The sequence below is a fragment of the Rhinopithecus roxellana genome, chromosome 11 (genome assembly GCF_007565055.1).
Source record: "Rhinopithecus roxellana isolate Shanxi Qingling chromosome 11, ASM756505v1, whole genome shotgun sequence".
NCBI classification, from domain to species: domain Eukaryota; kingdom Metazoa; phylum Chordata; class Mammalia; order Primates; family Cercopithecidae; genus Rhinopithecus; species Rhinopithecus roxellana.
The window spans coordinates 113135009-113156119 of record NC_044559.1 but is presented as its reverse complement, the minus strand read 5'-3'; the positions used below and the strand labels follow the sequence as shown (position 1 = coordinate 113156119).

The 21111-nt window shown below is 39.8% G+C and overlaps 1 protein-coding gene across 2 annotated transcripts in view; it reads right to left on the bottom strand.

Moving 5' to 3' along the window:
- PRPF18 (pre-mRNA processing factor 18) overlaps positions 1–14477 on the bottom strand; it is a 45956-nt gene extending 31479 nt beyond the window's left edge. For both annotated transcript variants that reach the window (XM_010365957.2, XM_030940426.1), the window contains exons 1-3: positions 14131–14477; positions 4237–4314; positions 1111–1215 (exon numbers count right to left, since the gene is read on the bottom strand). In XM_010365957.2, coding sequence (XP_010364259.1) covers positions 1111–1215; positions 4237–4314; positions 14131–14196 — 249 coding nt within the window. In that variant the 5' untranslated portion in view covers positions 14197–14477. The remainder of the gene's footprint in view (positions 1–1110; positions 1216–4236; positions 4315–14130) is intronic.
- Between the last annotated feature and the right edge of the window lie 6634 nt (positions 14478–21111).

The window sequence follows — 21111 nt, the reverse complement described above, 5'->3', positions numbered from 1 at the left end:
TTCTGTATTCATTTGATTTGTTTATATCACATGAATATCTTTAAATTGCATTTTTTAAAGTAAAATAATAGTTGATGCTGATCAAGGTATAGACAAACACTATAAACACCACAGCTAGGAGTAAGTGGCACAACATGGCTGAAACCTACAGAGCTATCTGGTAATATGTATCAAATCTTAAAAATATACATAGTCTTAAAATATATATATATATACACACATAGTCTTTGACCTAAAAATCATGCTTCTAGAAATGTTTCCAAAGGAAATAATCACACATTATAATGTATGCAATGATGTCTACATAAGCATGTTCATCTTAGTATTATTTATAATAAGCATTCTAAATGATCATCAATAAATGATTTTTTAAATATTATGGTGTGGCCAGGCGCGGGGGCTCACACCTGTAATCCCAACACTTTGGGAGACCGAGGCAGGTGGATCACTTGAGGTCAGGAGCTTGAGACCAGCCTGGCCAACATGATGAAACCCCATCTCTACTAAAAACACACACAAAAAATTAGGTTGGTGTGGTGGCGCATGCCTGTAATCCCAGTTACTCAGGAGGCTGAGGCAGGAGAATCGCTTGAACCCGGGAGGCAGAGATTGCAGTGAACCAAGATTGCACCACTGCACTCCAGCCTGGGTGACACAGTGAGAGTCTGCCTCAAAAATAAATAAACAAACAAACATTATGGAGCAAACAAGCAATGGGAAATTATACACTCATTCAAAATTATGTCGATCTCCATATTTTAATCTGGAAAGATGTATTATTAAATAAGGGAAAGGGAAGTATGTTACAAAATACCATAATAATTAAAATAATTTAAGTACAAATATTTAGCATAAGTACATTTAATTACACTTATTTTTGAATATATTCATATTTATTTTTTAAAGTTTAGAAGGATAAGTTCTAAAAAAAATAATAAGAAAAGAAGCAGTGAGTAATTTAGAACTTCATGAAGAAAACTGACTGCACAGCATTTTTAGGTAAGTCATTTTACACAGGAAAGAATGACATTTAACTTATCGGAAAAGCTGGAGATAAATGTAAACACCGTGGAGATCTTATTCTCATCAAACAATCACAAATAAACTTACCTCTTGCCTAGAAAGCGTCATAGGTAATTTTTCCTCTGCCAGTTCAAGTTCTAACACTGGATTCGATGAAGTTAATGGTTTCTGGTCCTCCTCTTTTGGCTGTATCTATATTAATAGCCAAAAGAAATGAAATTCAGCTTTAAAAATATAGTTGATATTTATCATTCTATTACCTTAGCTATTCATGGAAATTAAATATGTTTTCAACACTGAAGATTTTCTAATATTCCTCTGAGCAAAGAGCTCATAATCAATGTGCACGCTTGTAAACGAGTCAAACGTATTCACGTCAGGGGCATCACAAGTCCAGAGCATGCACAGAGGAATCAGCATCCTTGCTATAAAAGAGTGACACGACTCACGCCTGTAATCCCAGCACTTTGGGAGGCCGAGGCGGGTGGATCACGAGGTCAGGAGATGGAGACCATCCTGCCTAACACGGTGAAACCCCATCTCTGCTAAAAATACAAAAAAACTAGCCGGGCGTAGTGGCGGGCGCCTGTAGTCCCAGCTACTCGGGAGGCTGAGGCGGGAGAATGGCGTGCACCCAGGAGGCCGAGCTTGCAGTGAGCCGAGATCGCGCCACTGCACTCCAGCCTGGGCAATGAGCAGGACTCCATCTCAAAAAAAAAAAAAAAAAAAGAGTGACACGACTGTCATGATTTCCAAAATCCAAATTTAACAGGGCTGAAATTTGCACTCTCTTTCTCCCCAGATTCTAAAGACTGTACTTTTTCCTGAAAAACAATCAACTTGCTCTTCTTCTTTAAATTGTCTTGCAGTGTTATTTGATTCTTGCTCAGCTTCAAAATAAAGACAAAAGAAAAGAATTCCTTTCCAACAGCAACCTGTGAAGCTTCAAGCTCTAGCTTTTCCGACCCTGCTTTTCAAAACGTATTATTCCAAATGTATGAAAATCACTGTTGGACATACAGAAAAATTCCTCATGCTACACAGAGTTGGTCCACAAACTGAGCTACCAACCTTGCAGAAATATAAGGAAAAAAGCACCTCTCTATTAATGCCACCCAGGGAAAGAGTGGGCATTTTTGTTCCTATGAACCTGTAGGAAAAACAATCTCTTCACATATTTTCTCATATCTGTTGCTCAAGTCTCAGTTTAGGAAAACTGAATTCAGCAATTTACAAGCCCCTTTGTGGAGCCTGTAAAAAGATACTGAAACGTGGTTTCCCATCTGACCATAAGATAAATCCAAAATGCTGAAAGTGGGAGTAAGATCAAAAGAACATAAAAGAAGATCAACATTAAGGAAGAAACTCATATTAAGAAAGGCTATATGGTGAAAATTACATAATTCATGATTCTATAGCTTACAGTTCAAGCTTATGTTTACCATAACTAATTGATATTGAGGTAAAATTAATGTAACAAACTAAGCCTTTCTATTTTCACAGGTCAAATCAGCATCAAGCCTTAAAAAATGCTAACTCATTTCTACAAAAGAATAAAAGTAATGAATACTATATCATTACTACCAAGACGGAAATCTTTAAAAATCTTTAGAAAGAAACACCTGTGCTTTACTTTTCAAGCATGAAAACGTATTTCTCTAAAAATCTCAGGATGAAAAACACATTTAATTATACAATGGCAGTTAATAGCTCTGGGGAAAAGATCTAAGTCATTTAGTCAGCTGGACTCAAAGTTATAAACAATTATCTTTACAGTAATTATTTTGCTTCAGGGCTTTCCTCTATATAAACAAATAAACAAAAAAGCACACTAAACAAAAGCAAAAACTGCCACTATATTAAGTTACTTTCCTACCTTATAAAATAGCTGAAAAGGTTCAAATTTAGGAATCTGGGAATGCCACAAGCCAGCAGAGTAAACCTATGTAAGTGATTCTTATTCCAGACCAAGTGTGTGTAAGACAACACTGGGCCAGGCACAAATGAGAGTTTCTTTCTGAATATCTATCTACTCAATGGTTATTAACTTATTTTCATTTCCTAACTAAGCAAATAAATATCTTTACGGAAAAAAATCAAAATACAAGTATAAACTTTCCCATATTTTAAAAACATGTCAGAAATAGAATTACATTTTAAAATATTTTTTAAGTCACTTCTTGGTATCTTTTGAAAACCACATTTTTCTTTAATACTTGTCTTCTCACAGCACTACAAAATCAAACCAAATGCATATACATACCATGTGCATTCCTCATGCTTCCTTCTAAAAATGCTATGCAGGATAAATCCATTTCCAGAACTTTCCCCATTACATGCACAAAAGTATTATCTTATACTGATATTTCACAAGCAAAAGGTTAATTACAAGTTTATGATTTGGCAAAAGTATTTCAATAGAACCTCTGAGCTTTGAGTTCAAAATTAAGCTAGATATAGTCTTCTTTTAAAATAACTTAAACATAATTTCTCCACCTTATACCCTTTAACCCCTCCCAATAAAACCACAATACATTATCAACTAATTTCTTCTAAAATATACAAGCAAAGCCTTTCAGACAACTCATTTGTTTCTAAGAAATATTTCAAGATGACATTTTCTATCCAATAGACTAAACAGTGTTTGAAATATGATACCTTATTACAGCAAAGGCATATAAATATATATGGCTTTATACTTTAGGCAGAGGTTCTTAAGACCCGAAAGTAAGTATTAACAACGCAAACATAAAATCGATGGCTTAAAATATTCCGGAGAAGGCAGGGAAATTACCACCACTAACATTACTGTGGCTAGATGAATAAATGTTTTGAACTCTTTCCAAATAGACTGTTTTATTGGGAGAGGTAGGGGAGAGGAGTGGTGGTGGAGTTGAAAATAAGACAGTCTCAGATTCAGGACTTAATTTAAAAAAAAAAAAAAAAAATTCAAGCTTTGATCTCAAGCCACTTCATGCCATCCACAAAAAGCCAAACCATTCCAAGCCAAAAGTCATGCATGTATTTTCCTGAATTCAAGATTTTTTTTAAAATGCAAAAACAAAAACTCATACCTCTCCAGATGGCTTCTCATTTATAGGCTAACGTATAACATTGATAAATTGAACAGAGATCAATGATTGTCATTTAACAACAGCTGTATAAATTTAAACTCAGAAATATACAATTTAACATAAAAGCAGACATTCATACCTTGTACCCACATCTTTCAAAATATGCTTCCTCTTCTTTTTTGGCGAGCTCACTACGCTTGAAATATTTTTTATTTTCCTATTCAAGAAAAAAAATTATGTCAATAATAAATCCTTGGGCAAAAGTTCATGTCCCACAGTCAACAAGTACCTTTAGAAACCTTTTGAAAACACTCTTCAGTTTTTCAAGAATTTGATAAAATGAGTATTTTTTGGCTCCAGAGATGAATACATTGATTCCCCAAACACATCACCAACCCTCCACTATGACTAAGGGCACCGATGTGTGATAAGTTCAAGTATTTTTCTTGCAGTATCAATCAGTAGGTAGGTTCATCCGCAAAGAGGAGACCAAGAATATTTTCCAAATGTTTTGATTTCTTAATGTTTGAGTTCAATAATTTCTTCAAATGGATTCATTATGAACCACATAAAATGGTATATCTCAATTACTTTTTCCTAATAGAAACAAAATTATGACATATATAGCCTACATTTGAAATCCCACATAACAAGGGAATTCCAGGAGTATAAGTTCTTTCTTGTTTCCTGGAACCTTATTATATCAGTCAGTTCCTAAAATAATCTAGATATAGGGTGGTCTTGGTGAACCTTTTTATTTAAAAAAATGATTTAAGGATATTTGGGGGTTTTGTGCCTTTTTCTGGTTTTTTGCTTGTTTTGGAGACAGGGTATCTCTCTGTCACGCGGGCTGGAGCGCAGTGGCACAATCAAGGCCACAACTTCGACTCCCTGGGCTCAAATGATCCTCTCACAAGGTATTTGTTTTGATATGATTTGATGTAAAGAGACAAGCTCTAAGTCTTGTCTGTGGCTCAAATGATGTCAGTCCTTTCCACATTATACATAAAATTATCCTTATTGTTACATCTACAGTCCGTAATTTGGAGGCTTGTTGCTATCTCAGCTCTGCCTCTTGGATATTATTCCACTGATGGCTTTGTTCAAATAAAGATACTGCCCCCTACTGTATTAACAGTAATGATATAATAGTACCTCTGTACTACCTCCATACAAGTATTTAGCACCTCATAGTTCCAAAGCTCATTCACTCAGGCAGTGATCATCAATGGATGCTAAAACCTTATGAAAAAAGCTGCTGGTGACAATGGAAAGATCAGCCTGCCACCATTTGAACCCAACGATCAAGCTTGACATCAGTAAGAGATTATGTACCACCTATGTTATACTATAGGAATTACCCAGCCATCGTCTAGGAAGTATTCTTGTTAAATGTAGGGAACAGAGGAATTAACTAAGTGTCAATATGCCAGGAAGCAATCAGACAAGTCAAAGACGTTTTACAAAACTAGCCCCAGTTTCTCCAGCAAGTCAATGGCATGGAAAAAATTGGCGAAGTTGAGAAAATGACAATGTTCTTCATTAAAAGAAACTAAGATTCATAATAAGCAAATTCAAGGATCAAACTTCATGTTGACCTGACTTGAAAAACCAACTGTAAAAGCAAATGTATGTATGTATTTTAATTCAACTGGAAAATATATGAATGTGAGGAGAGTATTTGATAAAATTAACAAACTAATTTTAATTTTGTTGGGTGTGATCATATTTTGGTTTTAAAAGAACACGTCATTTTCTAGAGCTGCATGTTTCAGGGAAAGGATATGCAGAGGCTCATCATAAAAATTTATCTATTTTTGTGTTATGTTTAAAACTTTCAGGATAAAGTTTTTCTAAAAGTTCATTCGTTAACTCAATAAACATTTCCAGACTTATCTACCACACAACAAGCACAGCTTTACAGAAATAAAGATGAAGATATTATCTGGGGTAAGGAACCGATGGTATCATCTGAACATCAAAACTACCCTGAGTACGGTGGGGGCAAATAGTACTAACCCCTTTTTAGAGGTGAGAAAGCTGAGAATTAGGTTAGGTGACATTCCCAGAACTCAGCAAGAATGATGAGTAGCAGCTAGAACTCTGATCCTTAAACCCTTTGTTCTGATCTAGTCTTCCAAGCTACAGTTCTTCACTCCCAAAATATTATTTCGGCATCTAAAATTGTTTTTGACTAGGTAGTATATAATTGTCATATTTCGAATAAGTTGGCAAACACACATTGGTATCCTTTCAGAAAAGGCTGATATGTAGAAAGAAAGGAAAAAATCTCCAGGCCAGAGGCCATGGTCCAATCTTTTTGACTATGTTATCTTTGATGACAACACACCTAACAAAATCTCAAGCCTAGAACATCTCAAAATGTGGTCCACAGAGTCTCTTTCAGAGGTTTTGCAAGGTCAAATTTATTTTCATGATATACTAAGACATTATGTGCCCCTTTTTCATTGCGCTTAGATTTGCACTGACCGTCCAAAAGCAACATGGGGGGAGGATTTGGGAAGGGGGACTACTGGCATCAGCATAAATAAAGGCAATGCTTTCAAACTGTACCAGTAGTCACTGTATTCTTCACCAACATGCACTTGCAAGAAAATAAAGTCTAGTTTCTCTTAAGAACGTTCTTGACGAAGTCTAATTTTCCTAAATCTCAACCTTTGAGTACACAGCCTTTTAATAATCAGCATGAAAAAATAAAATGTATAAAGCACTTCTGTTACTTACTAAAGTAGAATGGTTTTCTCAAAGAAAAGCACTTGCGCAATCGTTTGATTAGTCAGATTTGGGTGTTTGGTAGACATTTTCTCAGAATTGAACAAAACAAGCTTAAAGTTAAAAGAAAACAATGATGGTATTTACCACCAATGATAAAATTCCAGCTGTCAACTGAGAACTGGAAAAGGAGAAAACTTGTACCTAGCACCATGAGCTTAATAGCTTCCCAATACTTGAAGCCTTTTCCCACGAAATCAGTGGTGATATTAATAAATGTGATTTTTAAATATTATCTAATGAAAATGTCAACATTAAGAAGATCCGCATAACTCACTGAACCATGACATTACAAAATCAAGATGTTACAGAATCACATGTAGGTAAAAAGATCCAACCAAAGAGCAAAATAGATCAACAGGCTTTAATGGATGAAAAATTCAATGAAATGATTTCAGAATCCACATTGTAACTAATCTTTAAGAAACCACTTGTGTAGTTTTGGTGTAGTATCAAGAAGAATATCCACAAACCTGAAAAGGCTATTAAAATACTCCTTTTTCCAACTACTTATCTGTGGATGAATTTTCTTCATGTACTTAAACAAAAACAACATACAGCAACAGACTGGAGGGAGAAATAGAATCCAACTGTCTAATATGCCAGAGATTTCTAAAACAATGTCACTTTTCTCACTAAAGTGTTTGTTTTTGCAAATATCGTCTTGTCATAAAAATATTTGTTAGCATACTATGGGTTTATTATTGCATTTCTACATGGAATATACATTTTTTAATTTCCCGGCTTTAATTTCTAATATAGTAATTATCAATAAATGTGTCCTATGTAAATAAAAGCTCTCTGGGGCTATCAATAATTGAGAATGAGACCTGAGACCAGTAAGTTTAAGTCCACTTGGCATTCTCCACGCCTACAGCATGCTCAAAACAACGCTGGCAAAAACCACTTGGGCCTCAACATTGCCTATTGGTCCTGGAGTATTCATCCATTTCATTTTCTTTCCTGTTGTCTACACTGACCATTCCACTGTCTCCATTCTCATGAACTTCCCATCCTTTCATTCTCCCCTCATTTTCAGCAGATGACTAAACCATCTCACTTTACGGAAGCGACCAGTCAGGAAATCCTCCAAATTCCTCCCAACTCCAGTCCTGACCTGGATCTGCTTTGGTCCTTTCATTTCACAGAGGAACAGAAAACCCTCCTCTGTCTAGGGCAAATCCCTTTCTAATTACTTCAGACCTCAGTTCCTCAGGGATCTGAGACTTCTCACCATCAATGCTGTTTTCTCCTTCACATATTCATCCTTCCCCTCTCTACTGGCTTTTGACAATTATCATTTAAGTATGCTCAAGACTCTGCCCTGGGTATCATTTACAGCAGAACCACATTAAACTGTTTAATCCGCTTCCACTTCCTTACCTCCATTTCTCTTTGCAGCCCCTCAGCATACGGACATCCATTCTGTTTCACTGAAAAAACCTCCCTGGGATCATAAATAATGTCTAAGGTACAAATCCAAAGGGACTTCTCTGACTGATCTCATTCAGTCTTCAATTTAACTGCTCATTCCTTCCTTCTTCAGTAACTTTCTTCTCTTAGCTTACAGATTCTTCTTATGTCTTCCTCACTTACTGGTTTGCTTAGATTTTCTATTTCTTGTATTTTTTTTTGTACTTTTTAGCCATTTACTTCACTTAGATTTTCCAATGTATTACAACTAGTATACAGTTCTCCTTACTAATTTTACTTTCCAATGTCTCCCATATTGGTTCCTGCCATTCCTTCTGTTGGTCCTTCATTTCAGAATATTATGTATAATGTGGGTTAGGGGTTATTGCTTACTCTTTCCGTATGGATATCCAGTTGTTCAGCACCATTTACTGAAAATATCTTTCCTTCCATTTGGTTTTGGTGTCTTTGTCAAAACTCAAACAATTGAGTAAGGGTGGCTCCATTCTGGGTGCTCTGTTATATTCTAGTGATGTAATGGTTGGTCTTTATGCCAGCACTATGCCGTTTTGATTACTGTAGCATTATTATTGCAGCACACTGTAGTATCTTTCATATAGGAAAGATGCAGTAAATACTGGAAGGAAAAAAAAGCTAAAATTCTACACATAGCTCATCCTAATAACTACAACTAGTAAAACTACTAATTAGTCCCCACTGAGTTTCTAGAGCAGCCTGGTTTTCCACATGAGGTTTTTGCATTAAATGAAGACTCACCAATTCTAGGCTCCAAAACACTGGTGTTCTAGCAATGCAGATACTACATTTACCTCAGGGTGGTTATACCAGGCAGGGCATTTTAGGACAGGTGGTAAGAGGATATCTTAGTCACTTCTCTGCAGTTTGACAAAGAGGCACTCACAAGCTAAGTACTGATTGTTTCAACTATCAAGGATTAACCACAAAAAGCTGGGACACCACTTGAAATGACCAAAGATGAGGTGGCTCTTCTTTCTGGAAGAACAATACCACATAGACAACTGTTTTCCAGCTACAGATGCGGTAATGACGACAATCTACTGATCCCCGACCAGTGTTTTCTAAAAAATTAAAACAAAGGGACTTGTTCTTTCCCATCTTGCAAGATGGTGGGTGAAAAAGTTGAGAAGTCAGATTCTAAAGAGAAGAAACCCGAAGCCAAGAAGGCTGAGGCTGGTGGTAAGGTGAAAAAGAGTCACCTCAAAGCTAAGAAGCCCAAGAAGGGGAAGCCCCATTGCAGCGCAATCCTGTCCTTGTCAGAGGAATTGGCAGGTATTCCCCATCTGCTGTGTATTCCGGAAAGGCCGGGTGTAAGAAGAAGTACTCAGCCGCTAAGTCTAAGGTTGAAAAGAAAAAGGAGAAGGTTCTTGCAACTGTTACAAAACTAGTTGGTGGTGACAAGAACGGTAGTACCCAGGTGGTTAAACTTCATAAAATGCCTAGATATTTTCCTACTGAAAATGTGTCTCAAAAGCTGTTGAGCCACGGCAAAAAAAAAAAAAAAAACCCTCAGCTGACACGTGAGAAAACTGCGAGCCAGCATTACCACCAGGACCATTCTGATCATCCTCACTGGATTCCACAGAGGCAAGAGGGTGATTTTCCTGAAGCAGCTGGCTAGTGGCTTGTTACTAGTGACTGGACCTCTGGTCCTCAATCGAGTTCCTCTACCAAGAAAACACCAGAAATTTGTCATTGCCACCTCAACCAAAATTGTTATCAGCAATGTAAAAATTCCAAAACATCCCACTGATGCTTATTCAAGCAGCAGCAGCTGCAGAAGCCCAGACACAAGGAAGCTGAGATCTTCAGTACAGAAAAAGAGAAATATGAGATTGATCAGAAAGCTGTGGACTCACAAATTTTACCAAAAATCAAAGCTATTCCTCAGCTCCAGGGCCACCTGTGATCTGTGTTTGCCCTGACTCATGGAATTTATCCCCACAAATTGGTGTTCTACATTTCTTAAGAAGAACCTAATTAAATAACTGATAACAAAAAAGGAGGACTGAATAAAACATGATAAAATCATTTGCAATTGTGGTAAGAATTATTTCATAAAACTTTTTCCACATCAGATCAATATATAAAAATGTATTACTATGAAGGCGGCAGTGAAAAAGTCTGAAAGTTACTGACAGACACTATGATGCGGAAAGATAAAAGATATAAAGCAACTATTCTGCATGAAATGATAGAGCTGCAGATTTAAAAACTGTCTTCCCACGGACACAATAGAAAAGATGCCTAGTTGTGTGTGTTACATCTTACATCATGCAAGAGTACTCACCCTCAAGTTGGTCTAAGACTTGAGATCTATCGTGGCAGGCCAAAGGAGTATGAGAACATCATGTAACCCTCTAAGTCTCAATTTCATCATCCATGAAAACAGCATTGCCTTGTGCACTAACAGTTGTGAAGCTCAAATCAGATAGCATACAGCACTTTGAAAAATATAAATCACATGTTAATCTAATAATTTTCCACTGCTTTCTTACATTAGCCCTATCAAAACTAGTTCTGTGTTTGTAAGGTGAATAAATATCCATTCTATCTGTACAGGTTAACAGAGCAGGCTTTGAAGTAGGAACAGACCAGCGTTCAAATCCAGGCCCTATCTCTTGCTAGCTGCGTAATCTTAGAGTCATGTAACTTCTCTTAGCTTCTAGTTTCCTCATCTGTAAATGTGAATAACAGTAACTTGTTGTACAAGTTAAATTGGAAAACATTTGTTGCATGATGCCTAACATTACCGTTAACAGAAACTACGAATGTCAGTTTTTGTTTCGTTTTGTTTTGTTTTTGAGACAGAGTCTCGCTCTGTCGTCCAGGCTGCAGTGCAGTGGCACAATATCGGCTCACTGCAAGCTCCGCCTCCCAGGTTCACGCCATTCTCCTGCCTCAGCCTTTTTTTTTTTTTTTTTTTTTTGTATTTTTGGCAGAGACGGGGTTTCACTGTGTTAACCAGGATGGTCTCGATCTCGTGATCCACCCACCTCAGCCTTCCAAAGTGCTGGGATTACAGGCGTGAGCCACCGCTCCTGGTCGAGTGTCAGTATTTTAATTCCCATTTCATGTATGCCCTTTGTTGGTCTGAACTGCTCTGTGATTGGAAAACTCAATCTTATCTTCTGGCTGGAATTATGTGATAATTCAATCAACTACCAAATTAAAAAATGAAAGACACCCAGGAAAAGCTTATATAAATTATAAATGACCCTAAAGAATATAAAGATTTAGGCCGGGCGCGGTGGCTCAAGCCTGTAATCCCAGCACTTTGGGAGGCCGAGATGGGCGGATCACGAGGTCAGGAGATCGAGACCATCCTGGCGAACACGGTGAAACCCCGTCTCTACTAAAAAAACACAAAAAAAAAACTAGCCGCGCGAGGTGGCGGGCGCCTGTAATCCCAGCTACTCGGGAGGCTGAGGCAGGAGAATGGCGTAAACCCGGGAGGCGGAGCTTGCAGTGAGCTGAGATCCGGCCACTGCACTCCAGCCTGGGCGACAGAGCGAGGCTCCGTCTCAAAAAAAAAAAAAGATTTTTTAAAAAAATGATTATTTTTGCAGATTGGTCCACTTCAATGACGAAGAACATGATTATGCAAATATTCATGTTGTGAACCCTGAGGGTGGGCTGAATATTTTGTGATTCACTTTTCCCTTTAAAGCACTTAGATTTCAACACCCTGGCCCTTCCTATCAGCTGTGCATTCCAATACCTACATTTAAAATACTCCCAACCACTCAGCAAAAAGGTTCCTGCAGTATACATAAAAATATTAATTTACAAATATGAACAAGCTTTTCCCCATACCTACCAAACAGTATTCTATTACCTCCACCTTTCTGTTTTTAAAGTTTCAATGATGATGAAATTTGCCATCCACCAAGCTAAGAACTCTAACTTACTTACACTACATCATATACATCAATCGTACACAACATCCAAATATCTAAGTCAGATGTTCTGTGATGCACAGATTTTTATGGGTCCTGAAGACCCTCAGAGAGGACTCATGAAGTCAAAACTGTTTTCTATACTAAGGCATTATCTGCCTGCTCGCTCTGATGACATCTGCACTGTAGGTGAAAAGCAATGGTAAATTTGCTAAAGTCTTAGCAAGAATCAAGGCAGTGGCTTTAAACTGCCACTGCTACACCATAAAGTAAGGGAGATCATCTTCAGGAAGTTCCTAAATCATGTAATTCTTTCTCTCCCTTTTCAGTACCTTTCCAAGAGTCTTAGCATTCCCATCAGTGAAGAGCAGGCCTACAGACTTTTCATGTGTTGAAGAAGAGGGAAGAAGAAGGAATAGAACTAAAAAATTGGGATTTACTATTAAAAAGGAACTTCTATCACTTTTTTTTTAGAGACAGGGACTGGCTCTCTCACCCAGGCTGGAGTGCAGTGGCACGATGATAGCTTACTGCAGCCTGAACCCCTGGGCTCAAGCGATCCTCCCGACTTGGTCTCCCAAGCAGCTGGGACTAGACGCGCACACCACCACACCTGGCTAGAAGGAATTTTTTTTTTTTTTTTTTTTTTTTTTTGTAGACGGTGTCTCACTCTGTCGCCCAGGGAGGAGTGCTGTGATGCGATGTCGGCTCACTGCAACCTCCGCCTCCCAGGTTCAAGTGATTCTTCTGTCTCAGTCTCCTGAGTAGCTGGGATTACAGGCGCGCACCACCACGCCCAACTAATTTTTGCATTTTTAGTAGAGACGGGGTTTCACCATGTTTGCCAGGCTGGTCTCGAACTCCTGACCTCAGGTGGTCTGCCCACCTCGGCTTCCCAAAGTGCTGGGATTTCAGCGTTCAATGTTTCAATTGGGCACAAACCCTACGTAAGGCGACAGAAGGGAACTCTCAGGAGAACTGAGGCACGTCTGAAGAATGCCGAAGGATGGGAGCGGGGATAGGGGGCAATTAGGTAAACTGGAGGAGCACAGGGTCAGTCGGGGGGAAATAGCCAAAGCCTCGGGTTTTCCTGCAGTTCCCACACTTGCATCCCTAAAGGCTCCCGAGTAGTTACCGGAAGGAAGGCTGTGAGTGTACTTTGTCCTGGTCCTTGGCGTTTTGAACAAAGAACTGGACAAAACGCACAAAGAAAGTAACAAAACACAAGAATGAAGCAGCAAAAGCAGGGACTTATTAACGCGGGATAGCACTCCATAGGGTGCGAGTGGGCCCGAGCAAGCGGCTCGAGGCCCCGGTTACAAAGTTTTCTGGGTTTTAGGTACTCCTTCTGAGGTCCCTACCAGCTACCCTTTATCCGGATGAAGGGTTTGAGCCTGTGGCTAAAGACAGGTGAATTGGCGCCCTATGCTGATGAAGGGATGGCCCGTGTTTGGCCCGCGGCCAATACAGGGTACGTTCCGTTCCCATCCGAGAGGCGGTGGGAAAGGAAGGATGCGGGGAGAGCAGCAGCCTGGAGCTTCTGTTACTCGGTGATGGGAAGATGAGGATTTTCCTCTTGGTTTGGCTTTTGGACGTGGGCGTTAATTGGCCTCAGGTTCCCGCTCCCAGACCCAGGTGTTTTCCTTTTGACCCAGCTTTAGGAAGTCAGTAACGAATGGGACTCAAGTTCCCTGCCCCCAGACTCTATTCTCCAGCCTCAGAGACGCCAAGGGTTGGATCTAAAGGGGGCCTCCCAGGGATAGTGGCAGGACACTCGCTAAGCCCTTTCCCCGCCCCGAATCCTCTGAGTATCGTCAACCTCACCCCAAAACCCTGACACACACACACTCACTCTCCCATCCCGACCCCCACGACCACAGGGTCCTCACCACCAGCAGGTTCCTATCCTCCACCAGCTGCCGCTTCCGAAGGATCTCTGATTTCAGAATGTCCATCTCACTGCCAGAATCTAAGCTCCAGTTTCCCGCTCCAGCTCCTCGAACCCAGCCTCACTCGGCCGGCTGCCGCGAACCCACTGAATATACAGTGCAACTAGCCCAAACACCTGAAGACAACAACTGACAGGGCCGCTTCCGGCGGAAGTTGAGATGAGAGAGAGAGAGAGGGGAAGAGAGCGCCCCGGGGCGCCTGTCGTGGCCAAAGCAGCTGTGCGTCAGTGCCCCCTGGCGGCGCCCTCCGGCAGCGCGCCTGTAGTTCCCCTTGTAGAGAGGTTTACGTGAACGTGGACTGAAACCCGGGTCTTTATAGTACCCTCTGCACCTGCTAGTTCCGTTCCAAAAGCCTTCTCGAAGAACACCTCAATAATGCCAGTTAAATCAAGATCTTTATTAACTGGAAATTTACATTAGGGTTTCTGAAGTTACTTGCTTGCAAAATTAGTGTACTAAAGGATGAGAAAAATCTAAATAACAATACTAACTTGTAACAATAGAGTCAAAGAGCAGTGTTCATTACTACACCGTTAAATTTCCTGTGAATTTAAACGACTACATCCATTTAAGGCAGTTTGGAAGTCAATTTATCTCCACTCCCTCTGTTTTAGATTGCTTACCAATCTTGGTGATAATTGAGCATTTACCTCAAGCTGACTAATCACTTTTTTGGTCACGTGTTCAGCAATCAAGATTTTTTTCAGTGACATGATTGGAGAGGTAATCAGAAATTCCTTTTTTTTTAAAGCCCAACCCAAGGGAAAAAAATTAAATTGAAGAGGAAAATTATGTCAGAGAATTTTTAAGTCCCTAAAATTTGTTTACAGTGGACTTATTTTTTGTTTCATGTCATTGAAGCACGTTTAAAAATTGTTTTTGTTAAATCATAATTGAACAACATTTGACGTGTTGTTTTTCTTACTCAAAAAAGGTAAGAAATATTCTGTTCAGTCAACTGATAAGGGGCAAAATGCTTTACGAAACAAAAAAAATGAACAATTGAATTGTTCCTTTCAATTTAGAAAGTCGTGCGGGGCGGCGGGTGTAGGGGGGTGTCGGTGATACTTCATCTAAAAGATATCTGAGGCCGGATGTGGTGGCTCACCCCTGTAATCCCAGCACTTTGGGAGGCCGAGGTGGGTGGATCACCCGAGGTCAGGAGTTCGAGACTAGCCTGGCAAACATGGTGAAACCCCGTCTCTACTGAAAATACAAAAATTACTCAGGTGTGCTGGCAGGTGCCTGCAGTCCCAGCTACTCAGGAGGCTGAGGCAAGAGAATTGCTTGAACCCGGGAAGTGGAGGTTGCAGTGCGTGGGGATCGTGCCACTGCAGTCCAGCCTGGGTGACAGAGCAAGACCCTGTCTCAAAAACAAAACAAAATAAAATAAAATATACCTGACTTTTGCCAGAAATAAGCCAACATAGGAAAATGTCCTTGAACTAAATATGGCAACACTCCTGTATGAATATGGGTTTCCCAGGTCACTAATTCAATGAGCAAATAATAATTTATTAGCATTTTCCTGATTTAGGGATTAGGGATTCTTAGACACAAAAAAAAACCTAAAGGGTTAAGACAGATGACAGTAACAGCAATGGAGGTTTACAGAGAACACGACGGCTGGCCGGCTGGGAAACTATCAGTGTAAACCAGAGAAGGTACCAGCTACAGTTAACAGCCTCCTCTTACATTTTAGACTTTCGTTGATTTCTATGTTTATGTAAACATGTGCACTCAATCCTGATTAAGGCCTGAGATCAACGAGTGGTAGAGAGAAATACTTGAACAAGCAACTGACAAGCAAGCTTTTCAATTCAAAAGGGAGGGGAAAAAATATTCAGGAGCGTTTAGAAATACTTAAAAGAGGCCGGGCGCAGTGGCTCACGCCTGCAATCCGAGCACTTTAGGAGGCCAAGGCGGGTGGATCACGAGATCAGCAGATCCAAACCATCCTGGCCAACATGGTGAAACCCTGTCTCTACCACAAAAATTAGCTGGGCATGTTGGCATGCGCCTGTAGTCCCAGCTATTCAGGAGGCTAAGGCAGGAGAATCGCTTGAACCTGGGAGGCAGAGGTTGCAGTGAGCCAAGATCATGCCACTGCACTCCAGCCTGGGCGACAGGGTAAGACTCTGTCTCAAAAAAAAACAAAAGAAAGAAAGAAAAGAAAAGAAACACTTAAAAGAACAAATCACCCTGACCCAAAGAGAGACCATATTCATTAAAAAAAAAAAAAAAAAAAAAAAATGCATCCCATTTCATCACAATCGTCATTTAAAAAGTGAAATATTGGGACTGGGTACAGAGGCTCACACTTGTAATCCCAGCACTTTGGGAAGCCGAGGCAGGAAGATCACTTTGAGCCCAGGAGTTCAAGGCTACAGTGAGCATTGATCGCACGCTGCACTCCAGCCTGAGTGACAGAGTGAGACACTATCTCTAAAACAAAAATAAATAAATAAGAAATAAAAATGAAAACTTGGAAACAATCCAAGTGTTCTAAATGTAGGAACAGTTAAATAAAATATGGTTTATACATACAATCAAATAAGATGGCATCATTAAAAACCATGTTTTTAAAAATTCAGTGGGAATGCCCATGATACAATTTTCAGTTCAAAAGTAGAATAATGAAACTTTATAGCATATAGTCTCTGCTTTTTAACAAAAACATAGACATATGCTCTTTAACAAAAACATATAGACATAATAAAACATTGATTGGAAGGAAACGTACCAAAATATCGAGTTTTTATCTGGACAGTAGAACAATTGGAGATTCTTATTTTCTGCTTTATACCACAATTTGGTACAAATCTCATAATACGGGGGGGTGGTGGGGGTGGAATTCAGGTATCAGTCTTTTTCTGTTTATTATTTAGACTATTTATAAATTTTCTAGCATGTCTACTTTAGACATTGTATATGATAAATTTTGAAGAATACCTATAAAAGAAAGCAAAGGATCAGACAAAGAATTTTTTAAATTTCCATAGTTATTCCATCCAATATTTAAATATCTTATATATGAGCTCTGTACTACATTAGCTTCTGTGACCTAAACCAAAACATAGACCCTGCCTGCAAAGAGATAGCCAGCTAGTTGGGGAATTGGCCGGGCGCGGTGACTCAAGCCTGTAATCCCAGCACTTTGGGAGGCCGAGACGGGAGGATCACGAGGTCAGGAGATCAAGACCATCCTGGCTAACACGGTGAAACCCAGTCTCTACAAAAAAATACAAAAAAAAAAAAAAAAAAAAAAGAGAAATAGATCTTGAAAAGTTAAAAAGTTAAATTATGTAAGATTTAATAGTGTATAGGCGGTTATAATTGCAGAAATTAAAAATCAGTCATCTAAAAGAAAAAAGTAAAAATCAGTATAGGATTGATGAGCTATTCCTCTGTAGAGGTAACTCATCCTAGGAAATTATGTGTCATTTCTGGAGACTGGAGGGAAATGCCAGATTGAATCAGGATCACCTGGATTTGTTTTGTTGCTGCCCTAAAAGATGGAATGTGACTTAAACAGCAAAGAAAAGCTCTGTGATTCAATACAGTGGCTCTCAATCCTTAACGTGCTTCAAGATAACCTGGAAGACTTTTTGAAACACAGACGGCTGATCCCCAACCCCAGAAACTGTCTTTCCCTAGGCTTGGGGTAGGACCCAAGAATTTACCTTTTGAACAAACTCCCAAGGGAGACGGATGCTGTTGATCCAGGGACCTCATTTTGAGAACTGCAGACCTAATACATTATTTTGTCATCTCCTGGGGCAAAAAAAGTGCATTTGCAGTCTGAAATGCAGTCTGCATGAGTCTTGAGAATCAGAGCAGAGCGGGAAGGCTGGGTGGGTGGTATCTACAGCGCGGTCACAGGCACCTCGAAGGGCACCCGTCCACTCCCCATAATGCTGCTTCTGGGAATTTCCTAATGGCAAGGGGTCAGGCTCCCTCCGCATCCAGCCACCTTTACAGAACTGCTTTGTAGGGTTAGACCACAGAGAATGACTGATCCAATCTGAGACAATCAGAGTCCCTTCCCTAGAAAACTAAAATTGCAATGGAGTGGATTCTTCCAAGACTCAGGATATTTAAAATGTTAATTCCGGAGTGATAGACACTTCACTTCAACTGGGCTTGTGCCTACTGTCCCACAAGAGCCAATTGTTACATTTTTGAGAATTTTGTGTCAGTTGTCAAACACAGCCATTATTAAATATCAAATGAGTTTACTTGTAATCAAATAAATGATAATATAAATGAAGGTAATAAATACACAGAACCTAATTCTTATTTTACTACATTTTTACTATCATGCTCTTGGAGTTATTTATGACTGTTGTATCTTTGTGGTGGAAATACTTACTGTAAAATGGTGGCTCCTGCAGACCTCCTCCCAGTTCCAGGCTTGAGGACCCCACCTTGGTAACTGGAAATCAGCCATAGTGACTCTATTACTCAGGGTTCTCCAGAGAAACAGCCACTAGAATATATAGGGATTTATCAGAAGAGATTTATTATGGGAATTGGCACATGCAATTATGGAAGCTGTGAGGTCCCACAATCTGCCATCCGCAAGGTGAAGAACTGGGAAGGCCAGGGGTATAATTCAACTAGAGTCTGAGGGCCTGAGAACAGGAAGGTGGGAGGTTGAGCTGACTGGGCTAGCATAAGTCCCAGAGTCTGAAGGCCCAAGAACCAGGAATTCTGATGTCCAAGGGGAGTAAAAGGCTATGTCAAGCTCAAGAAGAGAGAGACAGGTCAGGCATGGTGGCTCATGCCTGTAATCCCAACACTTTGGGAGGCCAAGGCAGGAGGCTTCGTTGAGGCCAAGTGTTCAAGACCAGCCTGGGCAACATAACAAGACCCCATCTCTACAAAAAATAAAATTAATAAATAAAAAAAAGAGAGATAGAATTCACCCTTCTTCTTCTCTCCTGGCCCGCAACAAATTGGATGATGCCCACTCATTACTCAGTCCACCAACTCAAATGCTAATCTCTTCTGGAAACATGTTCGCAAACACACCCAGAAATAATGTTTTACTGGGGATCTGGGTGGACATCCCTTAGGCCCATCAAGTTGACACAGAAAGTTAACCATCACACTGGCAGTATTTACACCATAGAAATTGGCAAACTGTTGATCTATTTTTTTTGCTGGCTGTCTAAACTTTAAAGTTTATAGAAAAAATGTTCACAATACAGATCAGGGTTTCTCAACCTTGGGCCCCATAATGCCTTACTGAGGGATGACCCTGGCCTCATGTCATTAGACACCAGTCACATCCTTTCCCTAGTTGTGACAACCAAAAAAAAAAAAAAAAAAAAAAAAAAAATCTCTAGATCATCAAATGTCCTTTGAGAAACCAAATCTCTCCCTAGTGGAGAACCACTGATAAAAATTAAATTGATTGATTGATTGAGACAGAATTTCCCTCTGTCACCCAGGCTACAGTGCAGTGGCACAATCTCGGCTCACTGCAACCTCCACCTCCTGGGCTCAACCGATTCTTGTGCCTCAGCCTCCCGAGTAGATGGGACTGCAAGCACGCACCACCACACCCGGCTAATTTTTATATTTTTAGTAGAAATGGGGTTTCACCATGTTGGCCAGGCTGGTCTTGAATTCCTGGCCTCAAGTGATCTGTCAGCCTCAGCCTCCCAAAGAAAAATTAAATGTAAAAGTGTTGTGTCTGTAGCCATTACTTAGTAAATAGCACCAAAAAAAATGAGGAAATAGTCTTCTAGTATTTGAAAACTATCATCTGATTCAACTGAGTCACTCCTGTCATTGACAAACAAGTGAAGTTCTGACATACATCTTCGTTGTTTCACTTTTGTCTTATTCATTGATTGAAGCCAAAATATCAGCCAGCATTCATGTCAGACAGAGCTGGATGTGTTCATCAGTTATAACCATACATTGGCTAGGGATGCAGGAGAGTTGTGAAAATCAATGAAAGCATTCTGGGAGAATCAATGCGCTATACGGAATTTACAATAAAGAGTATTGTGCAGTTTATTATTATTTATAAACTGTGTCCTCTGCATGCTTTATGTCAGTAAAAATTATATGAATATATGTGCACACCTTTTTTTTCCCCCAAGAGGCCATATTTTAAATATTTCCAGCACAGCACTGGCCATGATCCACCTCCCATATTGGTTGGTTACCAGAAAATTGTTTAGCAAAGAAACTTGGAATATCAAGAAAAAAGAGTGAAATAGATTTACAAGAAGACACATGAAGAGTAAACCATGAAGAATAATCCCTGGGCCCTTCCCTGCGGATCTCCAATTCTCCAATCTGGTTCTTCCTAGAGTCTGGCTTGTATTCCGGTTCCAAAAAATACCACTGAATCCTTCTACCATATTTTGGCATTTTTAAGGTGCTCTTTTTTTTTTTTTTTTATTTTAACGTTTCTGAATTCAGGATGCATCTTACAACCAATATGTTACAACCACAATAGTGGTTCAGATATTCTGTGAAGATAATATCTCCAGATATTCTCTTCAGGCCAATGCAGCTGTCCCCCATCTGCTGGGAACAAGGGTTGCTGAGGGCACACAGCTACACCCTGCAATGGCATGACCCCAGGCGGCAGGGACCAGTCTCAGCTGCAGGGACCCACCTCAGCCAAGGTTACCACAGCTCCAAGGGGCATCCACAACCAATGACTGATGTGGAGATTCAAAAGCCTGACTCCATTGCCTCACCTCTACTCTAAAGGGTCATTCTATCTAGCTCCAGTGCACGCCCCTGGAGCATGACAGAAGGTCTCAGTTGCAACTTCTTTGCAGTCCAGCTTCTCCCTCTGCCAAACCCAGCCTTCCTCATTTCCTTACAGATGCATCTTCAAGAGGATTCCCAAAGAAACACAACCATTCGCTCGCAAAGTAAAGAAATGCTTTG